General features: G+C 55.0%; 1 protein-coding gene across 1 annotated transcript in view; it reads left to right on the top strand.

Annotated features, from left to right (window-relative positions):
• The window catches only part of MTOR (mechanistic target of rapamycin kinase), a 262,102-nt gene that overhangs the window by 215,722 nt on the left and 26,853 nt on the right, over positions 1-19,527 (top strand). The window contains exons 43-45 of the mRNA XM_075327360.1: positions 8,352-8,448; positions 11,197-11,295; positions 14,244-14,366. Of these exons, the coding sequence (XP_075183475.1) occupies positions 8,352-8,448; positions 11,197-11,295; positions 14,244-14,366 (319 nt within the window). The remainder of the gene's footprint in view (positions 1-8,351; positions 8,449-11,196; positions 11,296-14,243; positions 14,367-19,527) is intronic.

Genomic DNA, 19,527 nt, shown 5'->3' with positions numbered 1-19,527 from the left:
TCATCCTGTGTCCATTGTTCCCACACCACCTCATCTCCATATCACAGGAGATGGCCATGGGATTTGTTGCTAAACCAGTTGTGTGAAGGAAAGGGGGGGTGACACCAGGAGAGGGCTTCCTGACATACTTGAATATCATGATTTATCGTCATATCTCCGGATTTACCTCACACCTCCCCCCTTTTGAGGGCGCTAGGGGGCAGCACACTCCGGTGTTCCCCCGTGCGCCCGTCCGCGACCTCTCCTTGTCGGGACAGCCCGTCTGCGTTACCGTGGTCACGGCCCCTTTTGTGGCGAATGGTGAAGTTGTATTGCTGGAGCGCAAGGCTCCATCGCAACAGTCGCCCATTCGTCCCAGAGACGGTGTGCAACCAGCTGAGGGGGTTGTGGTCCGTCTCCACGATGAAGTGGCGCCCGTATAGATAGGGTTGCAGACGCTGCAGGGCCCACACTATGGCCAGGCACTCCTTCTCCATTGTGGAATAGGCCACTTCCCTCGGTAACAGCTTCCTGCTCAGGTACAAGACTGGGTGCTCTTGGCTCGCAGAGTCCACCTGGCTGAGCACCGCACCGAGGCCGAAGTCACTGGCGTCGGTCTGTACTACAAACGGCCGCGTGAAGTCGGCTGCCTGTAGCACGGGCGGGCTGGACAGGGCGTCCTTTAGGGCCCGGAAGGCTGTCTCGCAGTCCATTGTCCAATCGACTGCAGAGGGCAGCTTCTTCTTGGTGAGGTCCGTCAGGGGCTTTGCCAGGCTACTATAGCATGGAACAAACCTCCTATAGTACCCAGCGGTCCCCAAGAAGGACATCACCTGCTTCTTGGTCCTGGGGGTGGGCCAGGATGCGATGGCCTCCACTTTCTCAGGCTCGGGCTTCAGTGTTCCCCCGCCTACCCGGTGACCGAGGTACTGGACCTCGCTCATGGCCAGCTGACACTTGCCCGGCTTGATGGTCAAACCTGCCCGGTGGACCCGCCTGAGCACCTGTGCTAGATGCTCTAGGTGATCTTCCCAGGTGGGACTGAAGACGGCAATGTCATCCAGGTACGCGGCCGCGTACCCTTCAAGTCCCTTGAGCAGGGTGTTGACCATCCGCTGGAAAGTGGCAGGGGCATTCCTCATCCCGAATGGCATCACCGTGGACTCGTACAGTCCAAATGGGGTAATAAAGGCAGAGCGTTCCCTGGCCTTGCGAGTCAGGGGGATCTGCCAATATCCCCGGCTCAGGTCCATGATGGTCAGGTACTGAGCCCCGGCCAACTGATCGAGCAGGTCATCGATGCGTGGCATTGGGTACGCATCGGCGACCGTGACAGCATTGAGCCCCCTGTAGTCCACGCAGAACCGAGTGGTTCGGTCCTTCTTAGGGACGAGGACTACAGGCGAGGCCCAAGCGCTGTTGGATGCCTGGATCACCCCCAGCTTCAGCATCTCGTCAATCTCCTGGCGCATGTGTTGCTGCACCTCCAGGGAGACCCGATATGCTGAACGCCGGATCGGGGGATGATCCCCAGTGTCCACGTGATGGACAGCCAAGTCAGTCCTTCCGGGCTGGTTGGTAAACAACCCCCGGAAGGGGTGTAGGGTGGCCCACAGCTGGGACCGTTGGTCCTCCAAGAGCTGGTGGCCAACCTCCACATCCTCAATGGATCCGCCTGCCCTAACCTGGGCTAGCATATCCAAGAGGGTTTCCGCTTCTCCCTCCTCGGGCAGGTTGCACACGGGGAGCGCACATGCCTCCCGCTCATGATGTGCCTTCATCATGTTCACATGGAAGGGCTTCCGCCTTCCACGGGCAGGGTCCAGGGTGACCAGGTACGTCACAGGGTTGAGCTGCTGGTACACGAGGTATGGGCCTTCCCAGGCTGCCTGAAGCTTGTCCTGTGGTACGGGGACCAGTACCCACACCTTTTGACCCACTTGGTAGGTCCTCTCACAAGCGTTCTGGTCGTACCAACGCTTCTGATCGGCCTGGGCTTGAGCCATATTGTCGTGTACCAGTTGCGTCAAGGCCTGCATTTTGTCCCGGAAGCGCATGACATACTCGATAACCGACACTCCAGGGGTGGCCAAATCCCCTTCCCAAGCCTCTTTCACCAGAGCCAGGGGGCCCCGCACACGTCGCCCGTACAGGAGCTCAAACGGTGAGAATCCTGTTGAGGCCTGTGGAACCTCCCGGTAAGCAAATAACAGGTGTGGGAGATACCGCTCCCAGTCACGCCCATGGGAGTCGACCAACATCTTAAGCATCTGCTTTAAGGTGCCATTGAACCGCTCGCACAGGCCATTAGTCTGTGGATGGTACGGGCTGGCCACCAGATGTCGCACCTGGACTTGCTTACAGAGGGCCTCCATCAGCTGGGACATGAATTGGGTCCCCCGGTCAGTGAGCATTTCCTGGGGAAAACCCACTCGGGAGAAAATCTCCAGCAATGCGGTGGCCACCTTGTCAGCCCGAATGGACGACAAGGCCACTGCTTCTGGGTACCGGGTGGCATAGTCCACTACCGTCAGTAGGAAGCGTTTCCCGGAGCTGCTGGGGATGGCCAGCGGGCCGACCAGATCCACAGCCACCCTCCTGAAAGGCTCATCGATGATTGGCAGAGATACTAGTGGGGCTTTGGGGCGTGGCCCCGCCTTCCCCACTCTCTGACAGGTTTCACACGAACGGCAGTAGGCAGCCACATCGGCCCCCATTTTTGGCCAGTAGAAATGCTGGTTTAACCTGGCCTTGGTCTTAGCGATCCCTAGGTGTCCGGCCATCGGAATCTCATGTGCGATCCGCAACAACTCCGTCCGGAACGGATAGGGTACCACCAACTGTCGGTCCCTGGGCCACGCCTCCGGTGAACCCTGCTGGACCGTGGCCCGGTACAGCCGTCCTTGGTCCCAGACCACTCGCTCCGGGTCCGAGTCCGAGGGAGGCTGTGCCGCCTGCTCCTTAAGAGCTTTCAGGCTGTCGTCAGCTTCTAACGCTGCCTGAAACCCCTGACTAGATGTGGCCAGAATCGACGAGACTGTCACATCTTCGGTCAGTACCCCGGGACCTGTGTCCTGGCCTCCACCTGACTCGGCTGCCACTTGGTCAGAAGGGGAAGAGCTATCGGACCTCCGGGAGGCCCCTTGGCTTCCAGCACTCCCACTGCGGGTGACAGCGGCCACAGCCGCTGCGACCGTGGGTCGTGCCTGCTCCTCCTCCGTTCCTGACCAAGTCGCCGGTTCAGGCAGACCGACCTGGCTTCCTGACACCCCGGTTGTGGGGGAACCATGCACCGAGATCTTACCTGGGAGCACTTCCGCTCCTGGACCGGCCCCAATCTCACCTGCCTGTTCCCCTCCTGCAGCAACAGAACCCCGCTGTGAAATCTCTGGGGACCCCACATTTGCTGTGGTAGCCCCCACCCCACACACTGGTTCTCCCCCTGCAGCACCCTGCTCTCTGCTTATCCCTGCAGAGGGCAACAGATCCCAGCTCACAGGCTGGTTACTTGTAGAGGCATTGTCACACCTTTCTCTGACCCCCTCCCCTCCTGTCACAGCTGCAGCTGCGTGTGTGTCTATGGTGTCTGTGCAAGCAGAAATATCAGAGTTCACTCCCTCCTCCCTTACATCATTCATAGATAACACATTAACATTGTCAGGAGTCATGTCAGTACTGGCTGAAGGTTCAGCCCTTGGTTGGGGCCCAAACTGGGAGGTTATCTGCCCCAAATCTGTCCCAAGTAGCACGTTTGCAGGGATCCGATCAGTTACCCCCACCTCCCTCACCCCCCGCCCTGCGCCCCAGTCCACATAAATGTCAGCAACAGGCAGCGCCGGGTCAGTGCCTCCAATCCCGGAGACAGCGAGGGTTTTTCCAGGGATCAAGTCTTGGGGGGACACCATCTCAGGCCGCACCAGAGTCACCTCCGAGGCGCTGTCTCGCAGTCCTATGGTCACAGACCGGCCGACGGTGACAGGTTGGAAGCTGTCCAGGGACCTACCACCACCCCCACCCACACAATACACCTTGGGCGGCCCTTGGGACGGGGACGGAGCCGGGGCCTTGGGACGCTGAGGGCACATGGCCTTGAAGTGTCCAGGTAGGTTGCACTGGTGGCACCGTCTTGGTTCCGCCACGGGCCTGGAGAGGGGAGTTGAGGGGGACACCCCCTGCAGTCTAGGGGCAGGTGGGGCAGTCGCAGAATTCATCTTACCCCCTCTCCAGGTGCTGCTGGTGGCCGCTCTCCTGGCCTCAGGGGCCCGGTTGTTGGTGTAGTCATCGGCAAGGGCAGCTGTAGCCGTGGACCCCTTTGGCTTCTGGTCTCGGATGAACTGGCGGAGATCCTCAGGGCAGTTCCACAAGAGTTGCTCCGTGATGAACAAGTCCAGGATCTCCGGTCCGGTGGAAAGCTGCAGGCCTTGGGTCCAGTGGTCGGCAGCTCGGGCAAGTGCCCGCCGGTGGTCAGCCCAGGAGTCCTTTGGTCCCTTCTGTAGGCTCCGGAACTTCTTGCGGTAGGACTCTGGAGTGAGGTTGTACTGTTGGATCAGGGCCCGCTTGATGGTGTCGTAGCCCTGATCTGCCTCAGCAGGCAAGTCCCCAAGGATATCCAGGGCCTTACCCCTTAAACGGGGGGTCAGGTATTTGGCCCACTGCTCCTTGTCCAGATGGTGCTGCAAGCAAGTCCGTTCAAAAGCAGTCAAGAAAGAGTCCAAGTCTCCATCCTTCTCCAGCACTGGGAAGTCCTCAACACGGACCTTTGGAAGTTTGGTGTCTTGAAGGTCACGTGTGGCTGATGAGGGCCGGAGCTGAGCTAGCTGCAGCTGGTGGTCACGGTCTGCCTGTTGCCGTCGCTCCGCAGCCTCACGCTCTGCCTGGCGCTCTTCACGCGCTGCCTGCCGCTCTGCCCTGCGCTCTGCCAGGAGTTCCTTGTAGCCCTCCTGGTCTCCAGCCTGGAGAAGGGCCATAGCCATTTGAAGAAGGCTATCCGAGCCTCCCAGGCTCGGTGGAATGGCACGTGGTGATCTGCGGCCCGCTGCGGAGCCTGGTGATTCACTGTCCATTGCAGAGCGGAGGGCTGGCATCTGGCTCGTTGAGGACCCTTGGGCGAGCTCCTCCTCATTTTGTCCAGCAGTGCCAGGTTGTGCGATGTCCTCTGCAGAGCTGTTCTCTGGCGTCGGGCTCTTGGAGGGCTCGTGGACAACCTCCTCATCGTCTCTGGCCTGAGCATCGGCCATTCCTTTGGCTTTGCTCCTGGTGCTCTCAGCCATTCTTGCAGACTTTGGTCACTGACACAGAACTGACACCTGATGCCTCCACACACCTTACAGTATCTGCACTCTGACACTCTAGTGTTGAGCTAGTCTGAAGACCCCAGCAGCCACAGCTGCTGCAGGCAGTCTTTAGTGTCTGGGAGTATGGGTCTCACACTCACACACACTATTATCTCGATCCCACCGCTATGCCACCAATATGTCACAAACCACCGGGGGGTCACTCAGAAATCCCCCGCGCTGGCTACCAGTACGTCACAATCGGGGGGTAACAAGTGGGGGTCACCCCTCCTTTATACCTCCCGACCGACAGACAGAGCACGTGACGCGCTCTCTAGCGCCCCTCTTATAGTCAGGCCAATTATGGAATTGCCCGACAATAAGCAAGGAGGCCGCTATACTACTTATGCCGATTATTGAAGGGTCCCCGGTGAGAGTAGGGTATATATTCCCCCGACCTCCGCGGGCGGAATATATAAAATCTCCCCGAATCTCACTGGCCTCCCCACAATAATCCTTGGCACAAACTCGCTGCCACCAACCGCTTCACGGTAACTATTAGCCGAACACACAGACGTGGGATTCAAGATCGAGATAACAGAACAGCCCAAGATTAATTATATAATTTAATCAGCCTAAAGCACACTAGAAACTACAATATATACAATAGGGAATCTACAGAATATACATATGTCAGAGTACAGTTACAATCAAAGCATGGGTTACAAACAGGCATACACAGTTCCAGCAGTTACCTTGTTGCGTCTGGCCACAGGGGGGCGCTGTACCCAGGTTTCTAGGATCCTTCCCACAGATGTGTCCTACACGTGCCCCCAGCGAAAAGAACACTGGAAAATGGCCGAAGTAGGGTTATCAACCTGGGCAAATCCAGGTCCCCTCCTACCTTAGTGACCTCAGAGGGAGCACTGCTCCACCCCTGGCTTGAGTTATGGACAATCCACAACATGGAATATGGGCCATAACTTTGCCTGGGAGCGTCGTAGGCGGACGCCAATGCTCTCATTGTGACAGTTATGAATTTAGCTACAGAACGAGGGGACTCATGACCTGCCTGCCAGTTCCCCATTGGCTGATATCACGCCTGGGGCATTTCCCAATGTCCTGCTCCCATAAAAAGGGTGTGCCGGCATCGTCCGCATGCGGAGACACCATTTTTATGGTTGCCGTATTTATCGGAAATATGGCTTGCGAGATATGAACCATTTTTTACTGGAGTCGTTCTGTCTAGCTAGTTCCATAGCCTTGCTAATGAGATACAACTCTTGTTACAGGGTGACGGCAGGGAGTCATCCTGTGTCCATTGTTCCCACACCACCTCATCTCCATATCACAGGAGATGGCCATGGGATTTGTTGCTAAACCAGTTGTGTGAAGGAAAGGGGGGGTGACACCAGGAGAGGGCTTCCTGACATACTTGAATATCATGATTTATCGTCATATCTCCGGATTTACCTCTAGGGGTACAAAACCCTTTCCAAGGAGTTGGCCCTACCTGTCTCCACTGTTGGGAGCATCATCCGGAAGTGGAAGGCTTATGGAACTACTGTTAGTCTTCCACGGCCTGGACAGCCTTTGAAAGTTTCCTCCTGTGCCGAGGCCAGGCTTGTCCGAAGAGTCAAGGCTAACCCAAGGACAACAAGGAAGGAGCTCCGGGAAGATCTCATGGCAGTGGGGACATTGGTTTCAGTCAATACCATAAGTAACGTACTCCACCGCAATGGTCTCCGTTCCAGACGAGCCCGAAAGGTACCTTTACTTTCAAAGCGTCATGTCAAGGCTCGTCTACAGTTTGCTCATGATCACTTGGAGGACTCTGAGACAGACTGGTTCAAGGTTCTCTGGTCTGATGAGACCAAGATCGAGACCTTTGGTGCCAACCACACACGTGACGTTTGGAGACTGGATGGCACTGTATACACCCCAAGAATACCATCCCTACAGTCAAGCATGGTGGTGGCAGCATCATGCTGTGGGGCTGTTTCTCAGCCAAGGGGCCTGGCCATCTGGTCCGCATCCATGGGAAGATGGATAGCACGGCCTACCTGGATATTTTGGCCAAGAACCTCCGCTCCTCCATCAAGGATCTTAAGATGGGTCGTCATTTCATCTTCCAACAAGACAACGACCCAAAGCACACAGCCAAGAAAACCAAGGCCTGGTTCAAGAGGGAAAAAATCAAGGTGTTGCAGTGGCCTAGTCAGTCTCCTGACCTTAACCCAATTGAAAACTTGTGGAAGGAGCTCAAGATTAAAGTCCACATGAGACACCCAAGGAACCTAGATAACTTGGAGAAGATCTGCATGGAGGAGTGGGCCAAGATAACTCCAGAGACCTGTGCCGGCCTGATCAGGTCTTATAAAAGACGATTATTAGCTGTAATTGCAAACAAGGGTTATTCCACAAAATATTAAACCTAGGGGTTGAATAATAATTGACCCACACTTTTATGTTGAAAATTTATTAAAATTTAACTGAGCAACATAACTTGTTGGTTTGTAAGAATTATGCATCTGTTAATAAATCCTGCTCTTGTTTGAAGTTTGCAGGCTCTAACTTATTTGCATCTTATCAAACCTGCTAAATCTGCAGGGGGTTGAATACTACTTGTAGGCACTGTATACCTCTCCGACCCCCCCCCCCTAATCCTGACAACGGGGGTATAGATACCTCTCCGACCCCCCCCTAATCCTGAGAATATGGGGTACATATCCACCATGGGGGCAGTCAGAAGATGCAGAGTGCCGTCCTTAATCTGAATGAGGCTTCCTTGCACAGTGCCACTCTGGCCCCCCGGCTGTGCTGGGATCTGTAGTGTGCCCCCATTCAAAGGAGTGGGGTCGGGCGAAACTTACATGGATGCATAGAGCTGAAGCGAACTGCTCACCTGTAACTCTCAGGATGGGGGTCCCAGAGGTCGGACCCCAAAATACTTGGATGCATGATTTGTGGCCTTCGCCCTGTCGGATACCTTCTACCCCTTCACCTTTCCGGTCAGGTCACCTTGCGAGGGATTGATGAATGTTTCTGGGTTTCATGCGGTGGCATGACGGCTCACGCACCATTGTGTTGCCCCCGCAGGGTCCTGACTCTCTGGTTTGATTATGGACACTGGGCCGATGTGAACGAAGCGCTCGTGGAGGGGATCAAGACCATTCAGATAGACACGTGGCTGCAGGTAAGAGCAGTGTACGGTGGCTGTACCCCCGGGGTCAGCATACGTGGCTGCAGGTAGGAGCAGTGTACAGCGGCTGTACCCCGGGGTCAGTATACGTGGCTGCAGGTAGGAGCAGTGTACAGCGGCTGTACCCCGGGGTCAGTATACGTGGCTGCAGGTAGGAGCAGTGTACGGCGGCTGTACCCCCAGGGTCCGCATACGTGGCTGCAGGTAGGAGCAGTGTACGGCGGCTGTACCCCGGGGTCCGCATCGCTCCGGCTGCAGGTAGGAGCAGTGTACGGCGGCTGTACCCCGGGGTCCGCATCGCTCCGGCTGCAGGTAGGAGCAGTGTACGGCGGCTGTGCCCGGGGTCCGCATCGCTCCGGCTGCGAGGATCATTCCTTTCCTGAACGCTCTTGTTTATATCATGAAACATGCCGGGAGCCCCCATGTGGTTTTCATAAAGAAACCTAAAACCGCTCTCATACGTCATCCCCCTGCGATACATCACCCTGTACTGATTCCTGGCCACGTGACCACACATACAGCATACGTCACCACACATGCAGCATACGTCACCACACATACAGCATACGTGACCACACATGCAGCATACGTGACCACACATACAGCATACGTGACCACACATGCAGCATACGTGACCACACATGCAGCATACGTCACCACACATACAGCATACGTCACCACACATGCAGCATACGTCACCACACATACAGCATACGTGACCACACATGCAGCATACGTGACCACACATACAGCATACGTGACCACACATGCAGCATACGTGACCACACATGCAGCATACGTCACCACACATACAGCATACGTGACCACACATGCAGCATACGTGACCACACATGCAGCATACGTGACCACACATACAGCATACGTGACCACACATGCAGCATACGTGACCACACAGCATACGTGACCACACATACAGCCTACGTGACCACACACGCAGCCTACGTGACCACACACGCAGCCTACGTGACCACACACGCAGCCTACGTGACCACACACGCAGCCTACGTGACCACACACGCAGCCTACGTGACCACACACGCAGCCTACGTGACCACACACGTAGCCTACGTGACCACACATGCAGCATTCGTGACAGCCGGCCGTCAGATATATACTCACTCGTGTATACGCACGTATATCTACACTGCGCAGTCACAACAATACCACCACTGGCGGGAGGAGAGAGGATAGTGATTATTGTCTTGTTACAATTGTACCTGACAAGTGTATGGTGTTACCGATATACGGAGGGTCTTGTGGGGTGTTCTCGGTATACGGATGGTCTTGTGGGGTGTTCTCGGTAAACGGAGGGTCTTGTGGGGTGTTCTCGGTATATGGAGGGTCTTGTGGGGTGTTCCCGGTATATGGAGGGTCTTGTGGGGTGTTCCCGGTATACGGAGGGTCTTGTGGGGTGTTCCCGGTATACGGAGGGTCTTGTGGGGTGTTCCCGGTATACGGAGGGTCTTGTGGGGTGTTCTCGGTATACGGAGGGTCTTGTGGGGTGTTCCCGGTATATGGAGGGACTTGTGGGGTGTTCTCGGTATACGGAGGGTCTTGTATGGTGTTACCGATATACGGAGGGTCTTGTGGGGTGTTCCCGGTATACGGAGGGTCTTGTGGGGTGTTCCCGGTATACGGAGGGTCTTGTGGGGTGTTTTCAGTATACGGAGGGTCTTGTGGGGTGTTCCAGGTATATGGAGGGTCTTGTGGGGTGTTCCCGGTATACGGAGGGTCTTGTGGGGTGTTCCCGGTATACGGAGGGTCTTGTGGGGTGTTCTCGGTATACGGAGGGTCTTGTGGGGTGTTCTCGGTATACGGAGGGTCTTGTGGGGTGTTCTCGGTATACGGAGGGTCTTGTGGGGTGTTCTCGGTATATGGAGGGTCTTGTGGGGTGTTCCCGGTATATGGAGGGTCTTGTGGGGTGTTCCCGGTATACGGAGGGTCTTGTGCGGTGTTCCCGGTATACGGAGGGTCTTGTGGGGTGTTCCCGGTATACGGAGGGTCTTGTGGGGTGTTCTCGGTATACGGAGGGTCTTGTGGGGTGTTCTCGGTATACGGAGGGTCTTGTGGGGTGTTCTCGGTATATGGAGGGTCTTGTGGGGTGTTCCCGGTATATGGAGGGACTTGTGGGATGTTCTCGGTATACGGAGGGTCTTGTATGGTGTTACCGATATACGGAGGGTCTTGTGGGGTGTTCTCGGTATATGGAGGGTCTTGTGGGGTGTTCCCGGTATATGGAGGGACTTGTGGGGTGTTCTCGGTATACGGAGGGTCTTGTATGGTGTTACCGATATACGGAGGGTCTTGTGGGGTGTTCCCGGTATACGGAGGGTCTTGTGGGGTGTTTTCAGTATACGGAGGGTCTTGTGGGGTGTTTTCAGTATACGGAGGGTCTTGTGGGGTGTTTTCGGTATATGGAGGGTCTTGTGGGGTGTTCCCGGCATACGGAGGGTCTTGTGGGGTGTTCCCGGCGTACGGAGGGTCTTGTGGGGTGTTCCCGGTATATGGCGGAGTAATACGGTGCCCGTGTGCTGCCCGGTCAGAGCCGTTGTAGCCGCACAAGGTGACCTACACTATATTAGTGCCCACCCGGTCTGTGCACACCGCGGCGCCCGGCCCCTCCACATCCACTGATGACCCGTATTACACGGCTGACGACAACGAAGGTGAAGATTCCCCGAATAAACGATAATGAATGAATGTTGTGTTTGCTATTTGCAGGTTATCCCTCAGCTGATCGCGAGGATAGACACCCCCAGGCCTCTGGTCGGACGCCTCATCCACCAGCTGCTCACAGATATCGGCCGCTATCACCCACAGGTATCCGCAGATACACCGCCGGGGGTTACTATTGCCGTATATTGTTTGTATTGAGGTTCTTGTATACTGGTGCCGGTGTGAACAGTGCCCTACAGCTGTACATACACCAGGAGCCTATGTCTGCGCCATTCACTACACTCCAGGGTGGAGGGATCGGTCATCGGGGGGATCAGACCGGAGTTCACGCTTCCTGGGACGGGTGACAACAAATCCGCCTCGGAATTCACCATGAAATTGGATCCTCTCCTCCGGCGCCGGCCGGGAATGAGATGTTTGTAGTTATAAGAATCATCGTAACATTTGGGAACAATGAGGCAGATACGAAATGTGGTGATATCACTGCCTCACCACCGGAGCACAAAGCACAATGGAGCGCACTGCGAGTCCAGCGGAGGAGGACGGAGAGTATTGATACTGGCGCAGAGTGAGGCTCTCATTATATTCCTGGCGTCTGTTTCCTGGTCTGGACAAGTCAATGGGGAACTCAAGCATTTAACGAGAACTTTTCCGGAAAAATGCTCAAGATCCTCATTGACTTCTATTATACTTGGGTACTTGAGTTGCGCCAAACTGAGCATAAAACTGCTCTTATTGAGTACAATATTCACAAATATTTTATTAAAAGGGGACTGTGGAGGGGGCCTAAGCTATAGCTTCTTTGTTCAAACGTAATAAGAATATCTGTTTATGTAAATAATCAAAATATAGATGTAGTTGCATAATTATCTGTCTATCTATGTAGCCATCGCATGGACCCTTAATATAATTCTAAGTTGTATAGTCATGAAGGGGTTACCAAGGATAAGTGAAAAGATGTATAAACAGTGAAAGTTTCATAATGATAAGTAAAAGTCTTATCAGTAGTGTTCACACAGAATGTACGATGAACAAAGATGTGTTTTACAATATGCTAAGAGAAATTAAGGAGTGGAAGACTCCCCAAAATTCTGTGTTCTAGCTTTAAGGTTATTCATGCATACTGTATAATTGGATCTATTAAATACACGAGTTCAGTTGATGACGCTGGCTGAAGGAGAGAACATGTCTGTGTGTTCATTGTCTTATACATTGATATATCGGCACTGGTATACAGCTAATACGGCACCATCTCTGGATTCCCTGTATGAAGATACCATTAGCAGTCTTCACCCAAAATTCCTCCCTTGACGCCCGCTCATCACTAGTTACGAGTACTGAGCACCCGAGCATGGTGGTGTCCGCTCATCACTAGTTACCAGTACTGAGCACCCGAGCATGGTAGTGCCAGCTCATCACTAGTTACCAGTACTGAGCACCTGAGCATGGTAGTGCCCGCTCATCACTAGTTACCAGTACTGAGCACCTGAGCATGGTAGTGCCCGCTCATCACTAGTTACCAGTACTGAGCACCCGAGCATGGTAGTGCCCGCTCGTCACTAATGCAGAGCACCTGAGCATGGTAGTGCCCGCTCATCACTAGTTACCAGTACTGAGCATCTGAGCATGGTAGTGCCCGCTCATCACTAATACAGAGCACCCGAGCATGTAAGTGCCCGCTCATCACTAGTTACCAGTACTGAGCACCCGAGCATGGTAGTGCCCACTCATCACTAGTTACCAGTACTGAGCACCCGAGCATGGTAGTGCCCACTCATCACTAGTTACCAGTACTGAGCACCCGAGCATGGTAGTGCCCACTCATCACTAGTTACCAGTACTGAGCACCTGAGCATGGTAGTGCCCGCTCATTACTAGTTACGAGTACTGAGCACCTGAGCATGGTAGTGCCCGCTCATCACTAGTTACCAGTACTGAGCACCCGAGCATGGTAGTGCCCACTCATCACTAGTTACCAGTACTGAGCACCTGAGCATGGTACTGCCCGCTCATTACTAGTTACCAGTACTGAGCACCTGAGCATGGTAGTGCCCGCTCATCACTAGTTACCAGTACTGAGCACCTGAGCATGGTAGTGCCCGCTCATCACTAGTTACCAGTACTGAGCTCCCGAGCATGGTAGTGCCCGCTCATTACTAGTTACCAGTACTGAGCACCCGAGCATGGTAGTGCCCGCTCATCACTAATACAGAGCACCTGAGCATGGTAGTGCCCGCTCATCACTAGTTACCAGTACTGAGCATCTGAGCATGGTAGTGCCCGCTCATCACTAGTTACCAGTACAGAGCATCTGAGCATGGTAGTGCCCGCTCATCACTAGTTACGAGTACAGAGCACCCGAGCATGTAAGTGCCCGCTCATCACTAGTTACCAGTACTGAGCACCCGAGCATGGTAGTGCCCGCTCATCACTAGTTACCAGTACTGAGCACCCGAGCATGGTAGTGCCCGCTCATCACTAGTTACGAGTACTGCACATGGTAGTGCCCGCTCATCACTAGTTACCAGTACTGAGCACCTGAGCATGGTAGTGCCCGCTCATCACTAACCCTGAGTTACCTCCTGTATTATACTCCAGAGCTGCACTCCCTATTCTGCTAGTGCAGTGACTGTGTACATACATTTACATTACATGTCACCCAGTTGCTGTATTGATATAATGTGATCTGAGGATCCATATCACGTGGTGTTGGGGGGATAAGACCCCACATATCTGGGATGTTTGCATCGCTGTGTTGCAGGGTGTTCGTCCTGTATCCGCTCTTGTATATTCTGGTTACATCGTGCACATTGCTGTTCAGCAGCCCCTGTGTACCGTGGTTTCGGGTCTGTGGGGTGAGGGGCCGTTAGTTTCACCCCATTTGCACTTGTCTTTCCTCACGATTGTCCGCTCGGTATTTGGGCCGCCCCTCCTCCATGTGCAGCGGGGTAATTGTCCCCAGGGCGGCTGATTACGGGGGCAGATTATCATTCCTTCCTGTGACTCTTCTGCCTGCGTGCTGTTGAGGGGCGCACATGTGCGCTAATGACCCCCTCCTCTTATTTTGACACGGTCTGTTGTTTCCCCCGCAGGCTCTCATTTACCCCCTGACTGTCGCCTCGAAATCTACCACCACCGCGCGCCACAACGCGGCAAACAAGATCCTGAAGAACATGTGTGAGCACAGCAACACCCTGGTGCAGCAAGCCGTGATGGTAGGTCCCGCTGTGGCCGCGCTGCACCGGCCGGGGGTCTGCTCTGTGACCGGGTGCAGTACAAATCCTCTGCGACGTCCCACAGGTCACACATCGTGGTACAATGACGTGGGAACGTGGTCTGAAAATACGGGACAGAATTTAATGGGATATTTTCCATCTGCAACAAAAAAAATGTAAACCTCTTTGCAAATGTCCTTGGTTACCAGCTCTTACCGTTTTGTGTATACAGCTCCCACCCGACCTGATTGTCTTTGGTTACAAACAAAGGCCACGTGTGGTGTGATCAGGTTTTACTCTGCTCACTAGGTCTATCAGTGATCGCTAAGAGTAATGCACAACTCCGGGTCTGCTCAGGAGCTGAATTCACAAAATAATAGGGGATAACTGAGACAACAGTATATGCAAAGCGGCTTCATTTTCCTTTTTTAGCTGCACTAACAACATAATGTTGCTTAAGTGCTCATACCTAGGGAACAGGGAATTCTGGAGGGAGGAGCCAATGGGAAGGAGTCTGGAGGGAGGAGCCAATGGGAAGGAGTCTGGAGGGAGGAGCCAATGGGAAGGAGTCTGGAGGGAGGAGCCAATGGGAAGGAGTCTGGAGGGAGGAGCCAATGGGAAGGAGTCTGGAGGGAGGAGCCAATGGGGAGGAGCCGATGGGAAGGAGTCTGGAGGGAGGAGCCGATTGGAAGGAGTCTGGAGGGAGGAGCCGATTGGAAGGAGTCTGGAGGGAGGAGCCGATTGGAAGGAGTCTGGAGGGAGGAGCCGATTGGAAGGAGTCTGGAGGGAGGAGCCGATTGGAAGGAGGGTGGGGACTGATGGGGGAGGAGGCTGGAAAGGGAGGAGTCTTGAGGGTGGGGCTGATGGGAGCAGTCTGGAGGGAGGAGCCGACTTGTGGGTGAAGTCTGGAGGAAAGGGACCGATGGAGAGGGGACTAGAGGGAGGAATCTGGAGAGTGGGACTGGTGTTGAGGAGTTTGGAGGTAGTGGACTGGTGGGAGGAGTTTGGAGGAAAGAGACCGGTGGGGAGGAGTCTGGAGGGAGGGGACCGGTGGGGAGGAGTCTGGAGGGAAGGGACCGGTGGGGAGGAGTCTGGAGGGAGGGGACCGGTGGGGAGGAGTCTGGAGGGAGGGGACCGGTGGGGAGGAGTCTGGAGGGAGGGGACCGGTGGGGAGGAGTCTGGAGGGAGGGGACCGGTGGGGAGGAGTCTGGAGGGAGGGGACCGGTGGGGAGGAGTCTGGAGGGAGGGGACCGGTGGGGAGGGGGCAGTCTTGAGGAAGGGATCAGGATAAGCTGTGGTAGTCTGGTGGAATCGTTTTATTCCTCCCTTCATGTATTTATGCAACTCTCGGCATCGGTGTAGCCCCGGCTACAGGAGTGACGGCTGTGATCTGTTACTACCCTGCAGCTCTGCCATGCTGGCGGCACCCGGCGGTCACACGATGAAGAGCTTTATAGTGCCGTGCTACGGTCCCAATGCTGCGGCTTCAGGAGCATGCGCCGTGCCTTCACCCCTCCCCCTATGTGCCTTCACCCCTCCCCCTATGTGCCTTCACCCCTCCCCCTATTTGCCTTCACCCCTCCCCCTATTTGCCTTCACCCCTCCCCCTATTTGCCTTCACCCCTCACCCGCTTTCTCGTTGCCTTAACCCCTCGCCCTCTTTCTCTTCGCCTTTACCCCTCGCCCTCTTTCTCTTCACCCCTCGCCCTCTTTCTCTTCACCCCTCGCCCTCTTTCTCTTCTTCACCCCTCGCCCTCTTTTTCTTCGCCTTCACCCCTCGCCCTCTTTCTCTTCTTCACCCCTCGCCCTCTTTTTCTTCGCCTTCACCCCTCGCCCTCTTTCTCTTCTTCACCCCTCGCCCTCTTTTTCTTCGCCTTCACCCCTCGCCCTCTTTCTCTTCGCCTTCACCCCTCGCCCTCTTTCTCTTCTTCACCCCTCGCCCTCTTTTTCTTCGCCTTCACCCCTCGCCCTCTTTCTCTTCGCCTTCACCCCTCGCCCTCTTTCTCTTCGCCTTCACCCCTCGCCCTCTTTCTCTTCGCCTTCACCCCTCGCCCTCTTTCTCTTCGCCTTCACCCCTCGCCCTCTTTCTCTTCGCCTTCACCCCTCGCCATCTTTCTCTTCTTCACCCCTCGCCCTCTTTCTCTTCTTCACCCCTCGCCCTCTTTCTCTTCTTCACCCCTCGCCCTCTTTCTCTTCTTCACCCCTCGCCCTCTTTCTCTTCTTCACCCCTCGCCCTCTTTCTCTTCTTCACCCCTCGCCCTCTTTCTCTTCTTCACCCCTCGCCCTCTTTCTCTTCTTCACCCCTCGCCCTCTTTCTCTTTCTTCAGCGCTCTATTGGGAGACCCAGACGATTGGGGTATAGCTACTGCCCTCCGGAGGCCACACAAAGCACTACACTAAAAAGTGCAAGGCCCCTCCCCTTCTGGCTATACCCCCCCGTGGTATCACGGGTTCTCCAGTTTTCAAGCTTTGTGCGAAGGAGGTCAGACATCCACGCATGGCTCCACAGATTTTAGTCAGCAGTAGCTGCTGACTATTTCGGATGGAAGAAAAGAGGGCCCATATAGGGCCCCCAGCATGCTCCCTTCTCACCCGTGGATGGTGTTGTAAGGTTGAGGTACCTATTGCTGGTACAGGGGCTGGAGCCCACATGCTGTTTTCCTTCCACATCCCCTTGTAGGGCTCTGTGGAAGTGGGATCCTGCCGGCCTCTAAGCTCTGACGCCGGGCTCCATCCACAGACCCATAGCACCTGATGGATACGGAGCAGGAGTACAATCAGGGACAAGGCCCTGCATCATACAGGTACTCTGTGTCCCCGGCAGGCACAGGCACACTCCGGGCTGGCTGGGTGTTGTAGTGCGCCGGGGACCGTAACGATTGAGTTGGTGTTCCTGCAGTTTACTGGGGGACTTTTGTGTTGTGGGAACGCAGCGCCGACCCCCACTGGACCGGCGGCGCTGCTGTGACTTGTAGTGCGCCGGGGACACGCCGACCGCGCTTTTACGGCGGCGGCGTTTATAAATCCAGTCCCCGGCTTTTGCGGCCTAGCTCCGCTTCGTTCCCGCCCCCACCCTGTCAATCAGGGTAGGGGAGAGACGCTGTTTCGCAGCAGCGACGAGGGCTGGAGCCTGATTTACATGCTCCAGCCCTCTCACTAGGCACAGAGGGAAGCAGGCTTCCCGCTCTTAGCCAGGAACGCCCAGGGCCCGCCCCCCCTCCTCTCCCAGGACGCCAGCAGCCATTACATGCAGTCTGGCTAGAGGAAGGACGCAAGGCTCTGGGAGACCTGGACTAGGGGGCTTTTGGAGACCACACACCCGCTCTTAAGCGGGCGGTAAGCGGCATTTCAGCTGGCCCCTCTAGTGCCTCAGTGTGCATTGGTGTACTGTGTCACCAGATATATATATTTATTTATTTCTTGCACTGTGAGGTCGCTTCCTGGCTGGATACCCCAGATCGCTCTGAGGAGGCAGCAACATGTCATCCACAAAACGCAAGGCTGCCAAGGCTAGGGCTGTGTACACTGCGTGTGCTGCATGTGGGGCTGCTCTACCAGCAGGTTCCAAAGACCCCCATTGTGTGCAATGCTCAGATCCGGTGCTGCTTCGCCAGCCGGAGTCCGGAGGGGTAGTGACCCAGGCTGAGACGCTTGTAAGTCCTGCCCCGGTGTCAGGGACAGACTTTGCAGTTTTTGCTGATTGAATGTCTGTGACTATGGCAAAAATCCTTGAAACTTTGCAATCCATGACTGGGGCTCAGTCTATGGACACGGCGAGGTCTCTGTCCTCTAATCCCCCTCAGTTGGAATTAATCCAGACTGCAAGGGGGTCCCCGGCTTCCCAGGCTGAGTATTATGACTCAGATGATAGCCCCAGCCACCCTAAGCGAGCTCGCTGGGAAAGACCCTCAACGTCATCACACTGCTCAGGGTCTCAGCGCAATCAGTCGCCCTGTGATGCGTCTGAAGAGAGTGATCAGGAGTCTTATCCTGGAACCCCTCTCAATCTGGATACCCCGGATGGGGACGCCATGGTAAACGAGCTTATCTCAGCCATCAATAGACTGTTGGATATTTCTCCCCCAGCTCCTGCTGCAGAGGAGGCAGCTGCAGAGCAGGAGAAGTTTCGTTTCCTCTATCCCAAGCGTAAATTGAGTGCTTTCTTGGATCACTCTGACTTCAGAGAGTCAATCCAGAAACACGACGCTCATCCAGAAAGGCGTTTCTCCTAACGTTCTAAGGATACACGTTTTCCTTTCCCCCCTGATGTGGTCAAGCGCTGGACCCAGTGTCCAAAAGTAGACCCCCCGATTTCCAAACTTGCAGCTAGATCCATAGTTGCAGTGGAGGATGGCGCTTCACTTAAGGATGCCAATGACAGACAGATGGACCTTTGGTTAAAATCTGTCTATGAAGCTATCGGCGCGTCGTTTGCTCCGGCATTCGCAGCCGTATGGGCACTCCAAGCTATTTCAGCTGGTTTAGCAAAAGTGGATGCTATCATACATCCAGCGGTGCCGCAAGTGGCGTCCCTTACCTCGCAGATGTCTGCGTTTGCGTCTTACGCTATCAATGCGGTCCTAGAATCTACCAGCCGCACCTCAATGGCGTCCGCCAATTCGGTAGTTTTGCGCAGAGCCTTGTGGTTAAAGGACTGGAAAGCAGATGCTGGTTCCAAAAAATGTTTAACCAGCTTGCCTTTATCTAGAGATAGACTGTTTGGCGAGCCATTGGCTGACATCATTAAACAGTCCAAGGGTAAAGACTCTTCCTTACCCCAGCCCAGATCAAGCAAACCTCAGCAGAAAAAATGGCAGCAGAGGTTTCAGTCCTTTCGAGGTTCGGGCAAGACACAATTCTCCTCGTCCAAAGGGACTCAGAGGACGCAAAGAGTCTCAGATTCCTGGCGGGCTCACGCACGCCCCAAGAAAGCAAATGGAGGAACCGCTTCCAAAGCGGCTACCTCATGACTTCCAGCCCCCCCCCTCCGCATCTCCGGTCGGGGGCAGGCTCTCCCGCTTTTCCGACATTTGGATGTCACAGGTCAAAGACCGGTGGGTGACAAACATTTTGTCTCGCGGGTACAGAATCGAGTTCAGTTCTCGTCCTCCAGCTCGGTTCTTCAGAACCTCCCCACATCCAGACCGAGCAGATGCCCTGC

The sequence above is a fragment of the Anomaloglossus baeobatrachus genome, chromosome 11 (assembly GCF_048569485.1).
Source record: "Anomaloglossus baeobatrachus isolate aAnoBae1 chromosome 11, aAnoBae1.hap1, whole genome shotgun sequence".
NCBI lineage: Eukaryota > Metazoa > Chordata > Amphibia > Anura > Aromobatidae > Anomaloglossus > Anomaloglossus baeobatrachus.
This window is presented reverse-complemented; position numbering and strand designations above follow the sequence as displayed.